This window comes from Halichoerus grypus, chromosome 5, assembly GCF_964656455.1.
Source record: "Halichoerus grypus chromosome 5, mHalGry1.hap1.1, whole genome shotgun sequence".
Classification (NCBI taxonomy): Eukaryota; Metazoa; Chordata; class Mammalia; order Carnivora; family Phocidae; genus Halichoerus; species Halichoerus grypus.
The window spans coordinates 33,919,010-33,942,799 of NC_135716.1; the positions used below are offsets into that span (position 1 = coordinate 33,919,010).

The window sequence follows — 23,790 nt, forward strand, 5'->3', positions numbered from 1 at the left end:
ACAGAAACAAAGGATTCTTTGGCAGACAATGACCACAGGATCATCAAGGAAGGGAATAACATTCACAGTGATATTTCAGAGAGTTTAGAGGCATGATAGGTGTAGCAGGCAGAATAAGGGCCCCTCAAAATGTCTACACCGTAGTCCCCGGGACTGTGCATATGTTATCTCACATGGCAAAAGGGCCTTTATGGATGTGATTGGTCAGAGGGGGCGGAATGAGATGTGATGTCTCGTGGCTGGTGCTGAGCTCTAGGGAGCCCCACGCAAGGACCTGAGACAGACTGCTATCTGCTCAGGGTGGCCCCAGCCGACAGCCAGCAAGGAAACAGGAACCTCAGTCTTACAACCTCCTAGAGGTAAAGTCTGCCAACAACCCAAACCAGGCAAGGAAACTGATTATCCCCTAGAGCCTCCAGGACACAGCCCTGCCCTTACTGGATAAGGCTGTGTCCGACTTTTGACCTACCAAACTGTAAGATGATCAAACTTGCGTTGTCAAAACTACTGAGTTTGCAGTAACTAGTTATGGCAGCAACAGAAAACAAATACAATTGGAATGGCCCTGGCTAGTGCCTCTCGGACTAAGGGCAGTGGAGAGCCCCCGGGGGCATTTTGCCAAACGATTCCCCACTGAGAACTGTATCAGGTGTCTTAATGATGTGATCTCATCTACCCAGGGAGGCAGAGAGGAGAACCCAAACACCACTCACGAACAAAGGGGCTACGTGCCAATGTCACACGCCTCCACAGTGGCTGAGTCAGGATGCAGCCCGAGGTGTGTGTCATGGGAAAGAGCCCGTGCTCCTTCGACCACATCACACTCAGCAAGTGAAGGAGAAACTGGAAATCGGCTAAAGACAACACACACGCCAAAACACAGGCACACACCTCCCACAATGGGAGCCGAGGGTCAAAGGAGGCACAGGGAAAAGACTTCCCAAAAAGAAAGGGGCATTCGAGCCGGCCTGGAAGGAGCAGGCCCTTCCTAGGCAAAGGAGAAACATGGGGATGTGAAGGGGGTGGGGTGGGGGGGCAGTGAGTCCTTGAGAGAGAGAGAGAGAGAGAATGCAAGCTGGCAGGGTGGGGGGCTGGGGGGGGTGAGCGGAGGGAGCAGGTTGACAGACAAGAGTAAGGCTGGAAGACTGGATTGGAATCGTATCTCCAAAGAGCTCTGTAGGCCACGCTAAGGAGCTTAACTGTATGTGCAATGGGGATCCATGAAGATTCCTAAGCAGAGAGTGGCCTGGCCAGGCTACATCCGTAAAAGCTCCTTGGGCGGTGCCCAGCAAGGGCTGGGGCACGGAGACTGGAGGCAGGCAGGGGGCCCCTGCACTGGTCTAAGGTGGGAATTGCCAGGCCCGTCTGCGTCAGGGAAGAGTGCTTAGTACTCACTGCCAGTCCTCACAATAACGCTATGAAGGAGTTACCCTCTTTTTATGGATTGAAGAGACAGACTCAGAGAGATTCGTTAGCTTGCCTAAGGTCATAAAGCTACCAAAAGGCCAAGTTAGGATTTTAATTTGAACTCCTGTCAAGAAGCCAGACGTTAAAACCTGTGCTTTTAACTACAGAAGAGGGGGCAGAATTAAGAGCTATTTTAGAAATCAATGGATGGAATTTGGTAACCAATTAAAAGGGAGGAAGGTTGAGGCAGAAGGGCAAGGTCTCCGCTTGATTGACCAGGCACGTGCTAGGATAGAGGAGGTGCGGGATGGGGGAACCTCGTGAGCTTCCCAACCAGGGACAGCACCACGCCCCTAGGGGCATTTGGAAATGTGCAGGGGTGGGGGTTGTCTTGGTCGTTCCAGTGACTGGGTGGAACCAAACATCCTTCCGGGCACAGGACCATCCCACTCAGCAGAGAACGGTCACATCCCAAATGCCCAAAGTACCCTTCCAAGAAATACTAAAGACAATCTCAAAGGACATCTACCTACCAGACCAGAGAGATGTGAAGATGAGAGACTGAATTTCAGAAAATAAATGATACCAGAATCCATGAGAGAGGATGACACTAAGGGGAACTCACAATGAGAGAACATTCTGGAAAACCTGCAACGTCAGTGTCAAAGTGTCGTCTCTGGAGCAGCCGCAGCATCACCTGGAGTCCAGTTAGATGCAAAACCCTGGGGCCCACCTAGACCTGCTGGATCGGCAGCCCTGGGGTGGGGCCGCCACCTGGGGTGCCACACATCGGGGTGATGCTCATGCACAGTCAAGCATGAGAACCGCAGCGGAGGGGCCGGACGGAAGGTGGGGGAAGCTGAGCAAGAGCAGAGAAGGAACGAGAGTTCCTGGGGGAAGAAATGGTCAGCAGTGACAGATGCTGTGGAGTCAAGCAGAGCAGTCACGACACGGGACTGAACAGGATGCTCTCCAGGTCTCTGCCAAGAATAGTGGATGGACAGACAGCAGCAGCAGCTTGGGTCTCAGCAGGCCGAGGACTTATTGGGAGTTAAAAATAAAGAATGGGGAGTAAAAGGAAGAGAAGGGATCAGTAATAACTTGAGAGGGACACAGGGTCAAGGGAGAGTTTTTAAGGATGAAAGAGCAGAAGGATGTTTTATACCAAATATAAAGGGGGAAAATAAACAGGAAAGAAAATTACAGGAGCAGAGTGCCAGAGGCCTGTGCACTAAGAAGCAGGCACTAGTCAGTAAGATCTGAGCAGTGCTGGGTGCTTGGAACAGGACACACCCTTCCAGAAATGGGAAGGACAGAGGCATCAAGGTTAGAGACGTTGGGGAAACGAGGGCATTTAGCGCTTGGCATGGTGTCTGGCACCCAGGGGGGCTCCCAGGACTGACAAGGCCCATTGCTTCAAATTCCACCCCAGTTTGCCCACTCAATAGCTGCGTGACTTTGGGCGAAATAACAGACCTGTCCAAGTCTGTTTCTCCCGCCCACGAAAGAAGAGGCCAGATCTCACATGGGAAGCAAAGGGGTAGGAGTTAGGAAAAGAACTTGAAAAATAAGGAAATTTGGAGCAATTCCTGTGATGCATGAGAGGCCACCAGTAAAAAGAGCATGTACAAAACATGGTGAGAGGGTGCATGACCAGAAGCGTAAGAGCAGAGAGGCGTCAAACTACAAAATGATGTCCCAGCTCTGACCTGAGGTCAGCTTCTGTACGTGTCAAACAACATACAGCTCCCAGCCCAGGAGCTGCCTTGATGTTAATCTGACAGGGCCACAGGGTTCCCAGGGAGTTGGGCAAACACTATGCTGGGTGTTTCTGTATGAGATTAGCACTTCAATTGGTGCACTGCCTTAAGTAGATTGCTCTTTCTGGTGTGGGTGGGTCTCACCCAATCAGTTGAAGGCCTGAATGGAACAAAAGGCTGACCTGCCCCAAGTAAGACAGAATTCTCCTGCCTCATGGCCATCCAGCTAGGACATCAGCTCTTCCTGGTTCTACAGCAGTTCTGGCCTCTGGACTCAAACTGGGACATGGACTCTGGAGATTCTGTACTTTCCAGCTTCCATAATCCTGCGGGCCAATGCATTATAATAAATCCCTTTTGTACACACACACACACAGTTGACCCTTGAACAACACAGATTTGAATTGTATTGGTCTACTTACACAGATTTTTTAATAGTACAGTATTATAAATGTATTTTCCTTACAATTTTCTTAGTAACATGTTCCCTAGCTTACTTTATTGTAAGGAATATAGTATATAATACATGTAACATAAAAGAATGTGTTAATCATGTTTATGTTATTGGCAAGGCTTCTGGCCAACAGTAGACTATTAAGTTTTTGGAGAGTCAACATACAGTCAACATAAAGTTACACAGAGGGAACACCTGGGTGGCTGAGTCAGTTAAGCCTCTCACTCATAGTTTTGGCTTAGGTCATGATCTCAGAGTCGTGGGATCGAGCCCTGCATCTGGCTCCATGCTCTGCGTGGAGTCTGCTTGTCCCTCCCCCTCTGCTCCTCCCCGCCCCGCCCCGCCACCCTCTCTCACTCTCAAATAATCTTCCTTTTTTTTTCTAAGATTTTATTTATTTGAGAGAGAGAATGAGAGAGAGCACGAGAGGGAAGAGGGTCAGAGGGAGAAGCAGACTCCCTGCTGAGCAGGGAGCCCGATGTGGGACTCAATCCCGGGACTCCAGGATCATGACCTGAGCCGAAGGCAGTCGCTTAACCAACTGAGCCACCCAGGCACCCAATAAGTAATCTTTCTTAAAAGAAAAAGTTATACACAGATTTCTGACTGTGCAGGGCAGGGGGTTGGGGCCTCTAACCCCCACACTGTTCGAGGATCACATGTATATCACATTGGTTCCGTTTCTCTGGAGACCCTGATGAATACACTGCCTAACTGCATGATCTTATCATTCATTCCCTCAGCTTAAGAAAGGATGTGAAACGGCTGCATAGCAACATGAAATTCCAGGCAACTCAGCTTTCTCTTCAACGGCAATCCTTGCAGGAGGAAAAAAAGCAGGTTCATGGGAAAGGGGTGTTCTGAATTCAAGAGAGAAAACAATAGAAAGAATAAGCAGAGGAATTACCAAGGTGGAACAGGCCTAACGGAACCCAAATGTTAAAAGAAAGATTTTGACCAAACAAAATTAAGAAGAAAAAATAGGGGGTAAAACCAGGAACCAAAAAGGAAAGCCAGAAAAAACAACAATGGCATCAAAGGGGGGGGAGGCGGGGGAAGAATCAACTTTGCTGTCACTTTACAATTTTAATGTGCGGTTTAATGAGGTTTTGGAAGCTGATTAAACCAGGACGACGCTGTGCACCATATCACAGCTGGGGAGTTAACTTTCCCAGGCAGGAGGAACTGCAATTGTGTGTCTGGGTGGCAAGAACGTTCCAAATCATTTATTTGAGAAAAGAAATTCCCACTCAGGGGCAAGCAGCCAACTAAGTTCTGGAAAGCTCGGACTATGGAAAATTTGACACTTCCTTTCAGCATTAGTACCTATGATACAGGCCCCATTCCAGAACCTACATGAACACTTCTCAAGCAGTCGACTCACAGACCCCAGCGTTCCCGTCTCTCCAAAGCTGCATCAGTTCCCCTGGAAGAATGTGAGGGATCCGCCGTAGCTGAGCCGGACGAACGCCTTAAATGACTGAAGAGGCAGAGGCAAGACGGAAGTTAGAGCGGCAGCAATTCACGTGATAGATTTTCACTTCCTGCATTAAGTTAGTGGATGAAGATCATATAGCCTCTGGTCTCCCAGCAAAAGGCCGGAGCAGTTTGAAGCAAACAAAAAGACAATTTTCCTGGGGCGCCGGGGTGGCTCAGTCCGTTGGGCGTCCGACTCTTGGTTTCCGCTCGGGTTGAGATCTCAGGGTCCTGAGAGAGAGCCCCACATGGGGCTCCGTGCTCAGTGTGGAGTCTCCCTAAGATCCTCTCCCTCTCCCTCCCCCCCACTCGTGCTCTAAAATAAATGAATAAAATCTTTAAAAAAAAAAAAAAAGACAGTTTTTCCCTCTAAAGAGCACGGAAGCAAGAAATTCAGACACACTGGAAAAATGAGTTAGAACCCAGAGCGCCCCTTCCATCCCCCAAAGCCCTGCTGTTGTGCTGGCTCTTAGCAGAGAACGACTCTGTTACTAGTTACTAGGTGCACTTAGCCAGGTATGTACCAAGTATGATTTAAAATGCCAGCTCATTTTATAAACATGCGATGACCGTGACTTTGAAATCAGGGCAGTTGCAAAAAAAAAACAGTAATAAGTTTATAAATTGTTAGATTCTGCCTGCATCTTCATGTACATTTGCAGGAGAATATTAAGTATGTTTACAAAACACTCTTAAAAGAGTGACAAGGTGAAGAGCTTCTGGGTCAGCACCAGGCACACTCCCCGGCGTGGCGTACACCCCACATGCCCCCCAACTGGACGGACCAGCACCTACTACCAACGTGCCCAACACGAAGTGAGAAACCGCGGTTACAAACACATGAGTAAGACTGCTGCTGGCATGATCCTTGAAAAATGTAAATTAGACCATACAATGGGTTCCCTTTGTAGAACAAACTCTCAGTTCTCCACCATGCTTGTAAGCCCCGCCCCACCTTCATGTGTTGCACTTTCTACACCCCCTCGCTCATGAAGCTTCCGCCTCGCTGACCGGCCACTCCGACTCTCTGGGCCAGTTCTCTCTTGGGGCCCTTTGCATCTGCTGTTTCTTCAGCCAGGGATATTCTCCCCCTGGCTCTGGCTGGCATCTTTCCCCGCCGTCTGCCACGGCCCCCCTCACCCCTTCCCAGCCCAGGTCACTATCACCTCACACATTCAGAAGTGAAGGGTCTTGTTTATTACGTGTCCATTGCCACCAACCCCCAGCAGGTGAGCTCCATAGGGGCAGGAGCCCTGTCCTCACTGTTCACTCCTGTTCCAGCAACTGGTACTGAGCCACAGCTAAGTATGTGCTGAGTCAATGAGGATTCTACCCTCAGGAACTCATAACGTATGTCCTCAGTCAGGAACTGGCTGTTGAAGGAAGGAATGAATGAAGGATTCTTTTATCTAGACAAGTCGCTGGGGTCATGTACACTAAACCATCAGGCCAGTCAAGTCTCAGAGAATGGACCTTTTCCTCAGAGACTGCTGGGAAGGCGGGCTGAGCGCGGACGCTGATGACCAGCGGCATCAGAGTTTCCTGAAACCGATGTGTCCCCGCCCTAGAAGCAGAGGAGGGGTTTGGCGGCTGCTGCAGCCAAGTCTCACTGGGATGATGAGTGGAACGAAGGAAAACACAAAAGATCAACAGAGACTAACAGAAAAGGAGAAAACCTCACAATGAATAGCAAGACCACGGAAAGGAGTAAAACCCTAAAACACAAAACTCTTTCACCAAAGGGAATTCAAATTAATTTTTACAACTACACTGACATAAACACATGAGCCAAGAACTGAGAGAATTTGTCGAAAATTTGATTTCATTCTTGGTAGGTTTTTTGAGAAATAATACATAGAGTGTAATTTATTCTCTTCAATTATACAATTCAGTGATTTTTGGTATATCCACAGGGTTGTCCAGTCATCACCATTATATAACCCCAGAACATGTTTATTCCCCCAAAAAGAAACCCCGTATCCATTAGCAGCCACTCTAAATCCCCAGCTTCTCCCTGGTCCCCACCAACCACTCATCTGGTTTCTCTATCTTTGGATTTGCCTACTCTTATCATCTCATGTAACAGGAATCAGACATTTTGTGACCTTCTGTGTCTGGCTTCTTTCACTCAGCACAACGTCCTCAAGGTTCAGCCATGTTGTAGCATGGATCAGGACTTCATTCCTTTTTGTGGCTGAGTAATATTCTCTTGTATGGACGTACCATATTTTGTTTATCCATTCATTCATCTTAAGTGGATGGCCACTTGGGTCTCCGCTTTTCAGTTATTATAAATAATTCTGCTACAAACTTCCATGTACAAGCTTTTGTGTGAATCTATGTTGTTGTTTTTTTTTAAGATTTTATTTACTTGACAGAGAGAGACACAGCAAGAGAGGGAACACAAGCAGGGGGAGTGGGAGAGGGAGAAGCAGGCTTCCCGCTGAGCAAGGAGCCCAATGCGGGGCTCGATCCCAGGACCCTGGATCATGACCTGAGCCGAAGGCAGATGCTTAACGACTGAGCCACCCAGGAGCCCCTGAATCTATGTTTTCAATTCTTTTGGGGACACACACACACACACACCCCTTGGAATTGCCTATCCTATGATCCTGGTGGATTTTTAATGAAGGAATTTGCCTTCTAAATAGATATAGTTAAAGGGAAACTAATTTCAATTCACATAAGCTAGAGAAGCCAAGAAACAAAAAAGAAACAAAAATCAAGTAGCATAAAAAATAATACTGGGCGCCTGGGTGGCTCAGTCGTTAAGCGTCTGCCTGCGACTCGGGTCATGATCCCAGGGTCCTGGGATAGAGCCCCGCATCGGGCTCCCTGCTCAGCAGGAAGCCTGCTTCTCCCTCTCCCACTCCCCCTGCTTGTGTTCCCTCTCTCGCTGTGTCTCTGTCAAATAAATAAAATCTTAAAAAATACTACTACTACTAACAAAAGTGGCCGTTAGCATGTTGAACCCCCTCTTCGATGCATATACTTTGTCAAAAAATCTGAACACACCATGAGGTTTAATTCTCACAATAATCCTGCAGTGTTATCACCATCCCTCTTCTGTAAATGAAGAAATGGAGTCAGACCCAGGGTAGCAGGCTGCCTAAGATCACAGTAGGATCTGGATCTAGCACACAGGGCCAGCTCCAAGGTGCCAGAAGAGAAAAGCAGACCCTTAGAGCACTCGTAACAAATACCCATAGTCTAAATTCCCCGATCAAAGAAACTGCAGACGAAATTAAAAACATTAAACAACATCCCGCTTTCAGAAAACACATAAGAGAAGCTAACTTAAAAAGAAGGAAACAATCCAACTTGAACAAAGGGACTTTCTTCTGTGGGTAAATGAGGAAGAGCTCTTCAGGATTTGTGGGCAGTGACCTGACAGTCCCCTGGCAGCCGAGCAAGGGTGCTACGAAGGTGAGCAGAGAGGACAAGGCCAGTTAGGAGGCTCTCAAAACAAACTGGGGCAAGGAAGGACTGGGAAGGGGAGAGGGGAGAGAAGCTCCAGAATGCCTGAGTGCCTGGCCGCCAAGGGGGAGAGAGACAATGAGCACACAGCAGAGGGGGAGCCTGGGGCTCGGGTGGAGGACGGGGGGAGGAGCTGGCTTTCTGACTGCGCTCCTTCCTCCCTCAGCCAGCTGTCCTGCAGGCTGGTGCCCCTGGGCTCAAGAATGGGGCAAGATCCAGGCAAACATACCACTGATGAAAACAACCCGCAGACGGGTGCTATCCTTTCATACACAACTCTCCTCTTTCCAAGGGTTGGTTCCCTGTAAATTGTCACTCTTCTTGCTAGAGACCTGGACTGCTTCACTCTTCTATGAACTTCTTAAATTCCTAAGAGTCAACAGAGACCAAAAAAACGTCGTTCAAGAACATGTGTTGAGGGGCACCTGGGTGGCTCAGTTGGTTAAGCAACTGCCTTCGGCTCAGGTCATGATCCTGGAGTCCCGGGATCGAGTCCCACGTCGGGCTCCCTGCTCAGCAGGGAGTCTGCTTCTCCCTCTGACCCTCTGACCCTCTTCCCTCTTGTGCTATCTCTCATTCTCTCTCACTCGAATAAATAAATAAAATCTTTAAAAAAAAAAAAAGAACATGTGTTGAGCATCTCCCTGATGTCTCCCTACAGATGCGAGTGCCCTGCACACAATGAGTACTAAGTGAGCACTGACTGACAGAAGAAATTATATCCCCTTCAGAACCACACAGCTGTGTTTCCAATTCTGCGGATTCAATATTTCCCATCAGAAACAGCTTTTGGTCTTTCAATATTGCAACCAGTTTACCCTCATGCACATAAAGGCACAAAGTATATGTAGTTGTCATTTGTGATCCAAGTGAAAGCTGTCTGTGTAGCAATCTGAGGCACAGCAACAATGACTCAGAAAGCCTTCTTTCTCAGGCTGGCAGGGAAGTGAAATCTGGCAATCAGAGTGAACAGAAGCTAGGCTGGCTCTTCCAGTTAGAGGAACACAAAAAGCCAAAGGACACAGGGCATACTGGGAACTCAAAGGCAAAACAGCTCACGACTCAAGCATAACCAACTAGGCCTGTGCTGGCCAGTGCAGTAGCCACTGGCCACAGGCAGCTACTTACATTAATTAAAGATTAAAAATGTACTTCCTCGAACACATCAGCCATATTTCAAGTGGACTATGGCCCCATGTGGCAGAGGCTACCACAATGAGTGGCATAAATACAGAATGTCCGTCATCGCGGAAAATTGTTTTGGACAGTGCTGAACCAGGTCAACTGTATGGTCGTATTCGGTGGGGGGAAAAGATCGATTCTTCACTCACTCACTGATAGTACAGGTTGACTTTTCTGGACAGATATCCTCAGGGATGTTTTCAGACTTTTGATTTCACAGATCAGTCATTACAGTGCTTTTTCTCACTTCTCACTGTGCCTTTTTACTGCTCAGCATCACACCCCTGGGACCGAAACCTATGCCTGATTCATAGTATGTGCTCAATTTACTGAATAAACGAACATATGCGCACACAGACGGACAGACGTATCTATAGAGCCTTAGTTTTTTCATCTTGTCTTTGGGGAAAACTATCACTGGCTGGCACCAGTGTTTGGGCTCTAAAACACTGCTTCTATACACATAGACACTCACACAGGCTGGATTAATTCACAAAATGAATATAAGTCATCTAAAATTTTCTGAGAACTTTATATTAACATTAACTTGTAACAAAATATCGCAAATCAGAGCACTACCTAGTGGTTGTGGGCTTCTCTAAATTGACTATATGTTTCATAACCAACCATGAGGGGGATTGGGGGATTAAGCTACCTGTTTGCTTCTAAATGGCACCAGAGCACCCTCTTGCGGTGAAATGTACTACCCGTGTATAGTCACAATTCTTTTTTAAAGAAACAAGTGACTTTATGCTTCCAACAACACATTAAAACCTGTACTGACCTGTAACTACTCAGCCCAAATAGGTACCCAAGATAGTTAAATATAAAATCTGGCAAGTTGTGTTGGTGAAAAAGGTAATTAAGAATGTCCTGTCAAAGAGATCATCCACATACCTAGGAAACTGCAAAATACATCAAAGCTGCTCTTTGGATTTGATATTCTGTATAGTTTTGTTCATCCTCGGGTTAAAAAAAAAGATTATTTTCAAGTTCAAATCTATACAGTTTTTCCTTTTTTGGTCTAACATTAACAGTAATCTTTGCTGCATCCTACTTTTTTCACTTTTGTCTTAATTTTTTGTTTCTTCATGCAAACCATTCTTTGAAAATCTGTTCTGGTTGTTCTTTTACACTTTTATAAGCAGGATAAATCACGCCCAACCTGGGTTTTCAAAAAAGGATAGAAATGTGATTTTGGTTACTTTAGATGGTTTTTGCAAATTCCAATTTGATATTCTATGGCCTTGCAAGGGTAGAGGACACCCACATTGATCAGTTTCTGCTGAGGCAGAACTTTCTGGTTCTGTTGATTAATAACGTAGAATGCTTCTTCAGGTGGCAGAGGAGAAACTGATTTATTCATAATTATCTTACTGAATGTAGTCTGTGTGAAACAGAGAAAAATCACTATTTGAAGGAGACCCCAAGATGCTCCCAAATCCTAAGTCAACGACACTAACTGGGGGTTCAGAGAAAGACTCTTTCAAAGGCGGTCTCATTTAACTGGCTGATCACCAGCGTCTGAGTCTCCTGGGTGTTTGTTAAAAATGCAGATTATTCCTTGGATCTACACAAGACTTACAAACCACATCTTGGTGGAGTTGGGCAATGAATCTGCATTTTTATTAAACTCCCCAAGTAAGAACTGCTGTAGATCTAATCAATTTCAATATTAAGCAGTTGTCAGAAAATCTCCTGTTTGTGTCTGCTCACGAACTTCTAACTTCTGCTTTCTTTCAAACTTTTTTCTTCTTGTATTATCTTGACCATTCTTGGTGTGAAGGATGTCCTGTTTCTCCTGTTTCACTTTCTTCTCCAGCTAAACCTTCCCAGGTGCTATTCCCTACTGCTGATCACTTCCATGGTTTTACCTTGTTCCCTTTTTCTCCCACAAGTCATGGGGCCCAGATCCAAAACTATTCTAAAGGTGAATGTGCTGGTAAAATAGTTCTGGTGGGTAATATTTCTTTAAAAAAAAAAAAAAAGGCCAGAATTACATTCGTATATTAATCTAAAGCTATCTAGGCTAGAAAAATAAAGACCCTAAATAAGATTACATTACTAAAATGAGTAAACTTCGGTTTACAGACAACTAAATTAGGGCAGTTTTCAATGCACTTCCTTTAGAACATAACACTGTTACAGACCTTCTAAGATAAACCATCTTTTACTGATGTTAACAGAAAAAAAGAACCATTTTTCTCTATAGAATAGCAAGGTTTTAATTATTAGCTATTCTATAATATTTGTATATATGGTTTTTAACCTAGTGCATTTGTTACTCTGATTTTTTTTAAGATTTATTATTTGAGAGAGAGAAAGAAAGAGCAGGGGTGTGTGGCAGGGAAGGTGCAGAGGGAGAGGGATACAGTGTGTCTTAAGCAGACTTCATGCTGAGCATGAAGCCCGACACAGGGCTTAATCTCACGACCCCAAAATCATGACCTGAACTGAAACCAAGAGTCAGAGATTCAACTGACTACACCACTCAGGCACCCTATTACTCTGATTTAAGGGAAAAAAAGAAAAATGCAGCTGTGAATAAAGGTGAATAACTTCATATCTAGATCAATTTCTTATATTTTATTTCCAACATCTGGGACTATTTAAATTTGAAGTTCATGTTTGCTGAGTATTTGTGATGCATGAAGTATTACTTGAAAGGTATTACTTGGCATATGCTTGTTCAAGAAGCTACATTGGAGTCTGTTCCACCCAGACCACACAGTGTCTGCCTAAGAGCAACTTTAGCAGGCAGGAAAACGTTCCAGTCTGAATAACTTGGGCTACTGAAATTAGCATGCAACAGCTAGACACATCACTGAAAAAAAGGTCTGGGTTCCTATGTTCCTGCCAAATACCAGCACAATTTAATATTTCATGAAGCACATGTAATGCCTTTTCCTTCTCTATATCACATGGACTAAGTTGAAGGAAAGTGTCTGTCTCACTCATACAGGACCCTGTAGAGGGCAAGAGGCATCATACGGACAAAAGAGCCCAGCAGTCAGAAAGCTTAGATTCAAATTCTGAATCTAACTCAAAATCTGTGAGATCTAACAAAGAAATCACCAGTCCTTTGCCCCTAAGCCTCCACAAGTAGAATGGGGACAACCAGTCCTCCCAACACAAACAACATGGGGAAGGGATGAGGCAACGGGTACTGAGAGCACTGGCAGAATGGTCTCGAACAGACACCCAATAAATGTCTAATGAATCTCAAAGTAATCTGAGCTCTATCCTAGAGGAGAACCAATAGACTCTGAAGCAAACAAGGCAAGAGGAATAGAAGAGTCCCTTCCCAGGAATGGTAGCTACCATCAAAAGTATAAAAAATCCAACACAGACTGAAGCTCAGAGATACTCAAACTGCTTTAACATTATGCTACACACACACAGTCTACTCACCCCACCACACACACACACACACACACACACAATTACTTCCTTCTAACCTTCAAACTCCACAATGTCATGACTAAACACAGGTGAAAAGAAGCTCTAGGCACTCATCTAGGATTCTGAGTACATGCCTCCAGCTCTCACCGGGCACCATCTCAAAGCCCTACACGTGCAGGTGGGAACTCTTGCACTCAGAACAACAGCCCTATGAGGTGGGCACTCCAGTTATCCCCATTCTACAAAGGAGGGATGGGGCGTGGAGATCACAGGGCTCAGCAGCAGCAGAACTGGGCTTGGGCTCCACAAGAGCTTGAGAGCTACATCTTGGTCACTCTGCATCCCTGATGGAAATTACAGTGAAAGTCCTGAAGTTCCAAACACACACTGGGATTTTAAACTTGAAACAACCCTACCTACCCATGTCAGAACAATGGTACTGTCCAGGTAAAACCTTAAAGTCATCACGTAGGCCTATCAATCTTTCACTTTGTCAAAACACATCCTCTAGCACAGACTACGCCCACTGTACAGATACTAAGACTCAAAAATCACTTGCAAAAGACGACAGAAAACCAGAATTTCCTGACACCAAAACCAAAAATTTTCAGCCTCCTTTTATCCAAAGGAAAACTGAAAATAAAATCTACAACATGTCTTAAACATGTCTTAAATTTAGAATTCTGACAGGGAACTTGGCAGTACGTGTCAGAACTTTAAATATACCCTATGATCTACGAACCCCACTTGCAGGGTCTTTCTTACAGAAATACTAACACAAGTAAACAAAGATACCTGTAGAAAGAGGTTTACTGCAGCAGTGTTTGTTAAGAGCAAAAACAAAAAATAACCCGAATATCCAACCAGTCAGCTATATTATGGCAGAAATACATGATGGAAAACCATGCAGCCAGTGGAAAAAAATGAGGTAGCTCTAGATAGACTGACATCTACCTATTTTGGATACACTAGTAAGCAAAAAAGCAAGTGACAGAATATATGCAGTCTGATCCTACATTTATTTAAAAATAAACTATGTTTGCATGTGTGTGATATATATGCTGTGGAAACCTAGAAAAAGGCCTGGAAGAATACATCAACTCCCTTGAGAAGAAATCTGGGGGGGAGGAAGGGTCATCTCTCATTTTTTACTTTCTAGAAGTCTGAATGTTTGAGGTAAATTTCTTTTGAAATAACAATATAAATTTATGAAGTAAAAAGGATTTGGAAGGTGAATTTCTAGAAGGAATAGAATAGCTGAGAAATGCCCTGGGAGTGCACAGGAAGGGGAACACTGCCACAGAACCCTCTTTAGAAGCTCCTCCAGGATGCTCAATGAAGTCGTCCAGAGATTTTTACAACAAACAATGCCTTTTTTCAGACGATGTCATAAATGACATATATGTCAAAACAAAGGCTTGTATAATCAAAAAATCCTAGAAAGGAAACACGTGAAGTAAGGACTTACACAGAACAAACGACTGAAGCTGCACGGTTTCGCTACACTTTATTCAAAGTTGGCCCCACTTCCTAATTATTTGCGGGAACTCAAAATCTAGTGTCCAAATGTAAATATCCATCATATATTGAAAAATAATCTTTACATTTGTGCTGTGACCCAAATTTGGCACACTTTAATCATACGTGAGCCAGATACAAACGGTTGACCCTCGATACAGAACAAAAGCCTGGAAGTGGCACAGCAAGGTAGCTATGCTCTCCTTTATTAAATTCTCAACCTGAACTGTTACCTTCCGAAGTTACACACACCACAATATACCTTTGCACAGGTAATTTTATTCTCTCCTGTGGGTGTCAACAGTGCTCACAGATTGGAATTTGAAACATTCAGAAAGCACATACTTGAATATCATCACATTTCGTTACATCATGATTCAGTAACTATTAAACAGTTATGTCTACTAAATACAATGAACAAATGGTATAAACATTTACCATTCCCTTGTAAACAAGGCTTTTGTGCACAACAGTAACAAATGGAATTAATGCATACCACAGTATCAATGAAGGCCTTCTCTTTAAATAAACTATTCTGTTTATAAATAAACTCTGATTTTTTTTAGTACACATTTACAGACCTGATCAATAAAAAGAAATAAGACATCTATTTTCCTTTAAGAAGAAAATATTGAGAGATGGACCACTATGGAAGAACTCACTAGGAAAAGTGGTCAGAAGCAAGCAAAGGACAAGAGGGAGTTAAAAGTACTGTCATACTGCAACCTATTTCTGTTAGAATACACCAACACAAGGACAGGATTGTCTGGGAAGGAGCTCATTTTTACTTGAATTCCAGCAAGTTGCAATCAATCTTGTAGTACACATAGGGGTAGTATTCCTGTTGACTCAGGTTTAAGCCTGGAATATCCATAGGAGCCTATAGGAAAATCAGACAATTATCCAAATGAGTACTTACAGAAATCAGAAAAAAAAGAAAAAAAGAAATTAAACATTACCATTTACCTTCTTATTGAACATCTACTCTGGGCTAAGTGTATATGTTTATGCTAATTTAATCTGAGTTAGGCATTATTACTCCAATTTTGCCAATGAGGAAACACAGTGGGTAGTAAAGCCAGATTTAAGCACTCACTGACTCCAAAGCCTGTATGTGTTTAACTATGACCCTGTGATCCATTTTTATGCATAATGTATAAAATTACTTTTTAAATCTCAGGCTTGGGGTATTCAGTTTATGGGGCACTTGGCTTATTAAAATGTTGAATAGAAGTAAACCAAGTATGATTTTAATGGTGTCACTTATCATTTACGCATGTTTTAAGAATATACTGGTAGGAGGGGTGCCTGGGTGGCTCCGGTTGGGCATCTGCCTCTGGCTCAGGTCATGATCTCGGGGTCCTGGGATCGAGCCCCGAGTTGGCTCCCTGCTCAGTGGGGAGTCTGCTTCTCCCTCTACCTCTGCCCCTCCCCTCCACTCATGCTCTCTCTCCCTCAAATAAATAAAATCTTAAAAAAAAAAAAAAAGAAAGAATATACTGGTAGGAAATTATGTATCAAATAGTTGAACCTCATATTTTATTGACAATTACATGAAAATGTAGAATGTAATTTCCTGCATTTTCTTCTATCAAGAAAATCTGACATTTCGTGGGTTCTAACTAATGCAAATGTGAGATACTACCATCCTAAAAAGAAAAAAAAAACCAACAAGATATTTGAAATAAAAAAATATGAAATAAAACCCACTACAATTTTAAACAGCAGTAGTGTGCTTAAATACCCTGTTTGAAAGAAGACAGAAACACACCAGTTTAGAAAAATGGTAGGTCCTTTTAAATTGCTCCTCTACTGACATCGCTACTTGTACCGACTACAACTGAATTAACTACTTCGTTTCGTCTTCTCTGCAATTCATTACCTTCGGTAAGTAAGTACTGTAGTATGACCAGCTGCTTCTGTATTTCTGCGGCTATAAACATCTGATCTATAGCAAGACGATGACTGGCTCAGAAGCAAAAGCACTGATCTAACTAGTATAAAACAGAGTAAACAATGTAAACTACTTGCTATGTTTATCTAACAAATTAATTGAGACCCTCAAAGTAATAAAGACATAGATTAAATAATACAATATTTACTATCCCTTTTCCATTTATCTCCTTCCAATGATTTTTTCTTTTTTTTTTTTTTTTTAAAGATTTTATTTATTCATTTGAGACACAGAGATACACAGAGAGAGAGAGCATGAGCAGGGAGAGAGGCAGAGGGAGAGGGAGAAGCAGGCTCCCCGCTGAGCCAGGAGCCCGATGCGGGGCTCGATCCCAGGACCCTGGGATGACCTGAGCCGAAGGCAGACGCTTAACCATCTGAGCCACCCAGGCGCCCCTCCAATGATTTTTTCTGAAATTCATTCCAGTTGCTACTCTTCCAAGGTGCCTAGTAAGTACTTACATCAATAATAGCTGCTGCACTGCTGTCTAGATGTTTATACAATTCATATAATACTTCTCTTAGTTTCTTCATTGTTTTCTTATTGGGCTGAAGTAGCATTGCTTGGAAGTTCACTGGCAAGCCATACCTTAGCAGGAAGCAAATGTACAGTACGTAACACAAGTAAACATAAAAAGAGATTTTCTTTTCAAAGCAAATATTCTCATAGTCTTCTTTAATCAGTTAACAGAGAGAGGGTATCTCATTTTAATGACCACCTCTACAAGTTCAACTAATATACAAAGAAACTCAAATCTTCTCTGGTCCTCACTGTCCACTAGAAAACTTCCTTAAAATGAGAACCCACGGTCTACTAGGAATTACTTTTAATTACTCTTTAATTTTTAATCTGTGAATACCCTCAGCAATAATATGTATACTTAGAGGAGACACCTTCATGATAAGGAACAACATAATTACATCTTGAAAAGTCAATGAAATTTACAAATAGCGAGCATGGCTACAAATAAGTATTTTGAACTACATCTAATATGAGCAAACTGTATAGAAGATCACAAGATGATTGAGATTTTAAGTATCTCAAAATAATAAAATATTTAAGGTTAATATGAAACAGTGATTTCAAATACATCATCAGTATACTGTGTACCAAACTACATGTAAAGTATGTGAAAGATCTCCTTTTAAACAAACATTAGCTAAATATTTTATAATCTACTTTTAACTTAACTACACCAGCAAAGAACTAGGGAATACAGCAGTATGGATCGCTTTTTCCAAACCTGGTATCAAGGACAAGATTAATATGAATGTATGATACTGACAATCTCTCTCTCATGGTTGTCCCTTTGGTTTCTCTGCATCAACTTCCTATTACTGGACCATATTTTGTAACAAAGAGGTCTAATGTAAAGGGATCTATAAACCCTTCAGTTCCAAGTTTCTCAACAACTTTCTTTACCTTAAAACAGACTCAACAAAAACCCTCAACGCTTTCACATGAATCCACGCAATAAACGCCTCACTGAAATTTACTTTCAGCCACCGTACAAGTGGTCCCTATAAAAAGGAAAAAAAAAAAAATCACTACAAATTTGGTCTTGAAAATGGCAATTAGAAATAAATAAACCAAATATTTTTAAAGGAGTTGACTATCCAGTAAGAATCTACAGGAGAATTAAATCACATTATATTCACTTTAAAAATGTTTCATTTTTCTCATTATCTTGGACACTTCATCTTAAATAAGATTAAAAGGTCAGCCACTACACTGAAACCTCAGTAGACACCAAAACTGATGGATCCTACTCGCTATGTATTTTCATGAAAGCAGTTTAAACTGATACATAATATATATGTGCCCTAGGTTTGAAAACCGAAATATAAAAACCTGAACTTATTATGCAATACATTTCAAACATTTAAAATAGAATTCAACTTACAAACAACTTCTCAGGAACAGGACAAACAGTTATGTAGTAAGTCATTTAATACATATCCCTAGGTCTAAATTTTTTCATCTGTAAAATCAGGGGTGTTGATCTAGATCCCTTAAACCTCTTCATATTCTAAATTCTTAATGATTCTATTACACAGGATAACTTCTCTTTGAACTTAAAATATTCAATATGATTTCCAGTACTAAATAAAAATACACCTTTAAACAGATTTTAAATAACTTAATACTGCCTTTCAATATGTAAAAGACATACGTGATCAGTTCAGCTAAATTATTTACAGAACATCATTAGGTTCATTTGATGTACTAACCAATTAATTTAAGCAAAAAGGACATGACAAAGTGAAAATCTTTGGTTAAAGTATCTGTTCTTTAAAAATGCTCTGGACCTTCTTAACAAGTTGGTTTTACTGGGCATTACTTGGTTAGGATTAGTTTTCTCCCAACTTAGAGGATATGGTTTATAAAGTACTTAGGAATAATTTTAAATGGGATTTGCTTTTATTTTCTCTTTCATCACAAGAGAAATAAATTTTCACTCATCACCCCTTCCATACTAGCTTCTTGTCTTCACAGTAATCCGGCACTTAAAGATGACAAGGAAGTTGACACCATCTTCCCTTGTCACAATTCCATTCCCTTTCTCCATTTTGCCTAAAACATACTAACTCTCCAGGGGTTTTAAGTAGAAACTGCTTCAGTATAATATTGCAGCATTAAAAAAATTTGCCTCAAGAAAATGAAAAATTCTTCCTGAAAAAACTATTACTTAATTAAAATAATACCTCACTATACTGCATTTAAAATTAATTCCTGATATGGATTTAGATGGAGTAAATAACTTTAAGGTATGGACTTCAAGATCTATGTTTGCTTAAATTCATTTTGATTAATAGAAAAAATAACTAAAATCAAATGTCTTAAAAATAAAATCAGTTTTCTTCTTTTAAAAAAATTTTAAATAAAAAAAGTAAAATAAAAAGCAGTACTGCTTTTTCTTCTGCTTAATGCTGATAATACTAAATATTAAGAACACATACAAACTGCTTTTTCTTGTCAGTAGAAAGCCTGTTCATTTCTTCTTTATCTGCTTTCATCTCCTCTTCGTTATACTGGAAGTCCCGAACGATGAATCTAAATTTGGGGTGGGGGGAAAAACAAAATTGTCCACACTGTGTATATAGGTGATCTAACAAATTAAAAAACAAAAAATAATTATCTTACTTGTTTTCCCTGGCTTTGTGCCTGAAGTCATCAACTGCCTTCCTAAACAAGGTGACATTACAAAGGTAACTGTCTTGGTCCTCTGAGAGAACACTATGGGGGGAAAAAACACACACAAAAAAGTCCATTTAAAGCTTTATATGGATTGCTCTCTTTCACACTGAGGGCAGAATTCACGAACAGAAGGAGGACAAACAACAGGGTATGGAGCCCTTCCCAAACCACCTCAAGGCTAAGCACCTGTATTGCCTCCAACACCGAGGACACTCAGTGCTTACGATGTGTTTATTTACAATGCCTTAACAGCCCTATGCCATTTACCTCTTCCTAACCCAACAAAATCCAACATTTACTCAAGTAAAATGTCCAAGCTCTAAGAACTATGCTTTTCCATCTATCACTGCCAGGCTGGCTGAGACAAAACCAGTAGCTAGTTTATTCCAGAGTCTCCCTGCTTCCCTGCTAATAATAAGCACCTTCTTCTCTTCTGGAAACCAAATTCTCTCTACCTCTCTCCAGTCCAGCCCAGCCCACTGAGGCCTGGCTCACCATCTATGCACTGCCAATAGCTCCTACCTCAGATCTTTCCTTCCCCACTGCCCCCAACACCCTAATTCAAAAACAGACAAATGCAGTGGTCTAAATATCCTCTGACAAAACACACTTTTATGCATCTCAGGGCTTCCTCCTAGGCTCTAGAAGATCCCAGCGAGGTCAGAACTTCTATCCAGTCATGGGTCTCATGGACATCACTGGAAAAACCTTTCCAGACACAACTACGTAGGGAAATTTTAACTGTCATATAAACTTCTAATGCCCTGGGGAAAAGCTGTTTGGAAAGGCAAACTGTACAGTTCACGTATACTATGACTCTCAATTGACTTTCAAAAGTTACCTATAGCTATTTATGTAGAGAATCCCAGACGCGGGGTCTACGAAGCTTTACAGTGAATTGTTCAACAGTGATGATGCTGGGGCAGGAGCATCACTTAATCGTGTGTGGAAGGGTCTCTTTTCCTTTCTATTTTCCAAGTATTAGGTTTTTTTGTTTGTTTAGTTTTTATTTACAATGTGGTACTTCTGAAATCCAAAAAAATAATGTTTTACAAACCTGAGGGAGTGCTTGTGGAATTCAAAGATACTTTACTAAATATGGGGGGAGAAAAAAAAAAAAAGCAAGTTTAGTTTTTCCAAGAAGTCTGAGAATTGCTTGATTAGGTTAATTCAGGTAAATTCAGGAGGCAACAACAATACTTAATGGCAGAATGGCTATAAGAACTGACGCTAGCCTGGCTCTTGGTCTACCTCTCCAACAGTAGGACCAGCAGACATCTCTGGGAGGACTGACCACTGTCATCACCAACAGAGAGAGAAACTCAGCTACTCTGGATTTGGAACATTTAAACTTCCTTTTCAAAGGTGTCCTCTCGGGGCGCCTGCGTGGCTCAGTCAGTTAAGCCGCCAACTCTTGATTTCGGCTCAAGTCACGATCTCAGGGTTGTTGAGATCGAGCTCCCTATCGGGCTCTGCGCTGGGAGTGGAGCCTGCTTAAGATTCTCTCTCTCCCTCTGCCCTCTCCCCCTCCCTCTTAAATTTAAAAAAAAAAAAAAAGGTGCCCTCTCTGGCTGGCTCAGTCAATAGAGCTAGAGCATGTATCTCGATCTTATGAGTTCGAGCCGCACACTGGGTCTACAGATTACTTAAAAATAAAATCTTTTAAAAACTTAAGAATTAGGGCGCCTGGGTTAAGCGTCTGGCTTCGGCTCAGGTCATGATCCCCGGGTCCTGGAATCGAGTCCTGCGTCGGGCTCCCTGCTCAGTGGGGAGTCTGCTTCTCCCTCTTCCTCTGCCTGCCACTCCCCCTGCTTGTGCTCTCTCGCTCACTCTCTCTCAAATAAATAAAATCTTAAAAAAAAAAAAACCCTTAAAAATTAAAAAAATAAATAAATAAGAGGTACTCTCTCAAAACTATTACCCTTAGTTCTTGCTCTCGGTGCCTATCAAATCCAAGGCATGGCAAGTACCAAGTGCACAGAACTCAATAAAAAACCTTTTATGATCTTCAGGTCTCCCAGGCTTATCTCTGTAAAATGCACACTGCAATCTAACAAATCCAAATCCAACCTGACAGGCTAGTGCAGACCCCTAACAATATTCCTCCATTGTCATAGTTATCTTTTAAATTCACACAGTACTTTGCCATTTTAAAGACCATTTCAAAAGCATTTGATGTTTGACACGGCTCTGTGACAACGAGCAGGGTGTCTATTACGCAGGGCCCTCTATCATGTAAAGACCTGGGTCACAGCAAAGTTGTTTGACTTTATTCAAAATCCTATGGTGAAGGAAGCCAAGATAAAAATTTAGTCTTATTTTATGACTAAATCCTGCTGTGCTATCTTATTAAGAAAAAATAAATAGAAACCACCTGCTTTTCCTTCCTACCCCAGGAAGGGTATTTCTTAAAACATTATAAAAAAGAAACCATGAGTCCTTGGCATAATGGACTTTCAATCATTTAACATGTACTGAGCCTCTATAAATGTGCCCAGCTCTTGCTACATATTAGGAATAAAACTAAGATATCGTGGTTCGCTGACCTCAAAGCATGGGTCTAATCAAGAAACAGACAGAAACAAGTAATACAATACAAAATTGCAAATGTTATAACAGAAGATATATGTGACATACTGGGGCAAAAAGGGAACTGATAACTTTATCTCAGGGGACATTAAAGAGTTTCACAAATGCAGTGATGCCAAGTGCAAGTCCAAAAGACAGGCGAAGGAGAGAACATGCCAGGCGAGCCCCACACAAATGCACACAGGTGTGGAATAGCATGGCGCATTTGGGGCTCTGCCAGATACAAGCAGAGCTGGAACAGAGCACACGGGGTGGGTGTGTGTGCACGCGCCTGTGCCAGTAATAGATCGGTACACCACAAAAATGAAAATGGCATCAATGCAGGAGACTGATGAGAGGAAAAAAAGAGTGGAGATAAAGGAGACCAGCTAATGGCAATTCCAACAGTCCAGGCAAGAGACGGGAATCTAAACTGAAGCAGTGGCTATAGCTACGGGGGCGGCGGGGGAGGGGGGGGTTCAAGTCAGCTGAACCATATGAAGTTGTTGGTATCTGACATTTTTGACCTACAAAATAGCAATTTCATAGGAGTCAACCAAATGCTACTGAAGGTAGAAATAACACAGCTATTAGACTGGGTGGTGGAAGGGCAGGCAGTGAGGGAGAGGTAAGAGTCCAAAACGACTATCATGGTCTGGTTTGGTAACTAGGCACATGTTGCTGCCACACACTACAAGGGAGATGGACGACTCAGGCTGAGGTTGGAGGGAATAATGTCCTATTGGTAGTTACCTGTGGCGTAGACATGTGCAGTGCCCAAGAGGAACCCAGGTGTGGGAGTCTGAAACTATGGGGATAGCCAGGCCACAGACGGAGATTTTGGAGTCCCAAAGCTGCAGGCAGAAGTCAGAGCCCTGGGTGTGGCTGAAAAGGCGCTGACAGAAGAATAGGCTGTCCCACTAAGACAGAAGAGCCCATGTCTAGACTCGCCAATACTCAGGGCTAAGAGATTCTCTCCGGCTCTCAGGCGCAGAAGCCAGCAGGCTGCATTACAGATTAATTCGGAGACAGAGTTTGCAGGAGGTCACGGGGCCAGAGATGAGGGTGCAGGCAAGACAACAGCTAAAGTAATGACTCGAGAGTCCAGGCTCAGCAGAAGAGGAAGCATGACTGGAGGAAATCAAGTGTCAGAGCAAAGGGGTGGGGACTAGAGATGTGGACAAGGTCAAAGAGCAGGTTCTGGGACAGTGGAAAAGATGGAAAGAAGGCTCCGCTTCAAGAACTGGATTACAGATTTAAGAGCCCAGAAGTAAAGCCTTTTTAGAGGTCAAGAGTGAGGCAAGGCAAGAGCCTACAAAACTCAAGTGGAGGGGCACGTGCGTGGCTCAGTCGGTGAAGCGTCTCCTTCAGCTCAGGTCACCATCCCAGAGTCC

General features: G+C 42.8%; 1 protein-coding gene across 1 annotated transcript in view; it reads right to left on the reverse strand.

Moving 5' to 3' along the window:
* Nucleotides 1-14,935: 14,935 nt before the first annotated feature.
* ATP6V1C1 (ATPase H+ transporting V1 subunit C1) overlaps nt 14,936-23,790 on the reverse strand; it is a 41,865-nt gene continuing 33,010 nt past the window's right edge. Inside the window, exons 9-13 of the mRNA XM_078072158.1 lie at nt 19,775-19,867; nt 19,591-19,684; nt 18,053-18,150; nt 17,092-17,218; nt 14,936-15,556 (exon numbers count right to left, since the gene is read on the reverse strand). Of these exons, the coding sequence (XP_077928284.1) occupies nt 15,461-15,556; nt 17,092-17,218; nt 18,053-18,150; nt 19,591-19,684; nt 19,775-19,867 (508 nt within the window). The 3' untranslated portion in view covers nt 14,936-15,460. The remainder of the gene's footprint in view (nt 15,557-17,091; nt 17,219-18,052; nt 18,151-19,590; nt 19,685-19,774; nt 19,868-23,790) is intronic.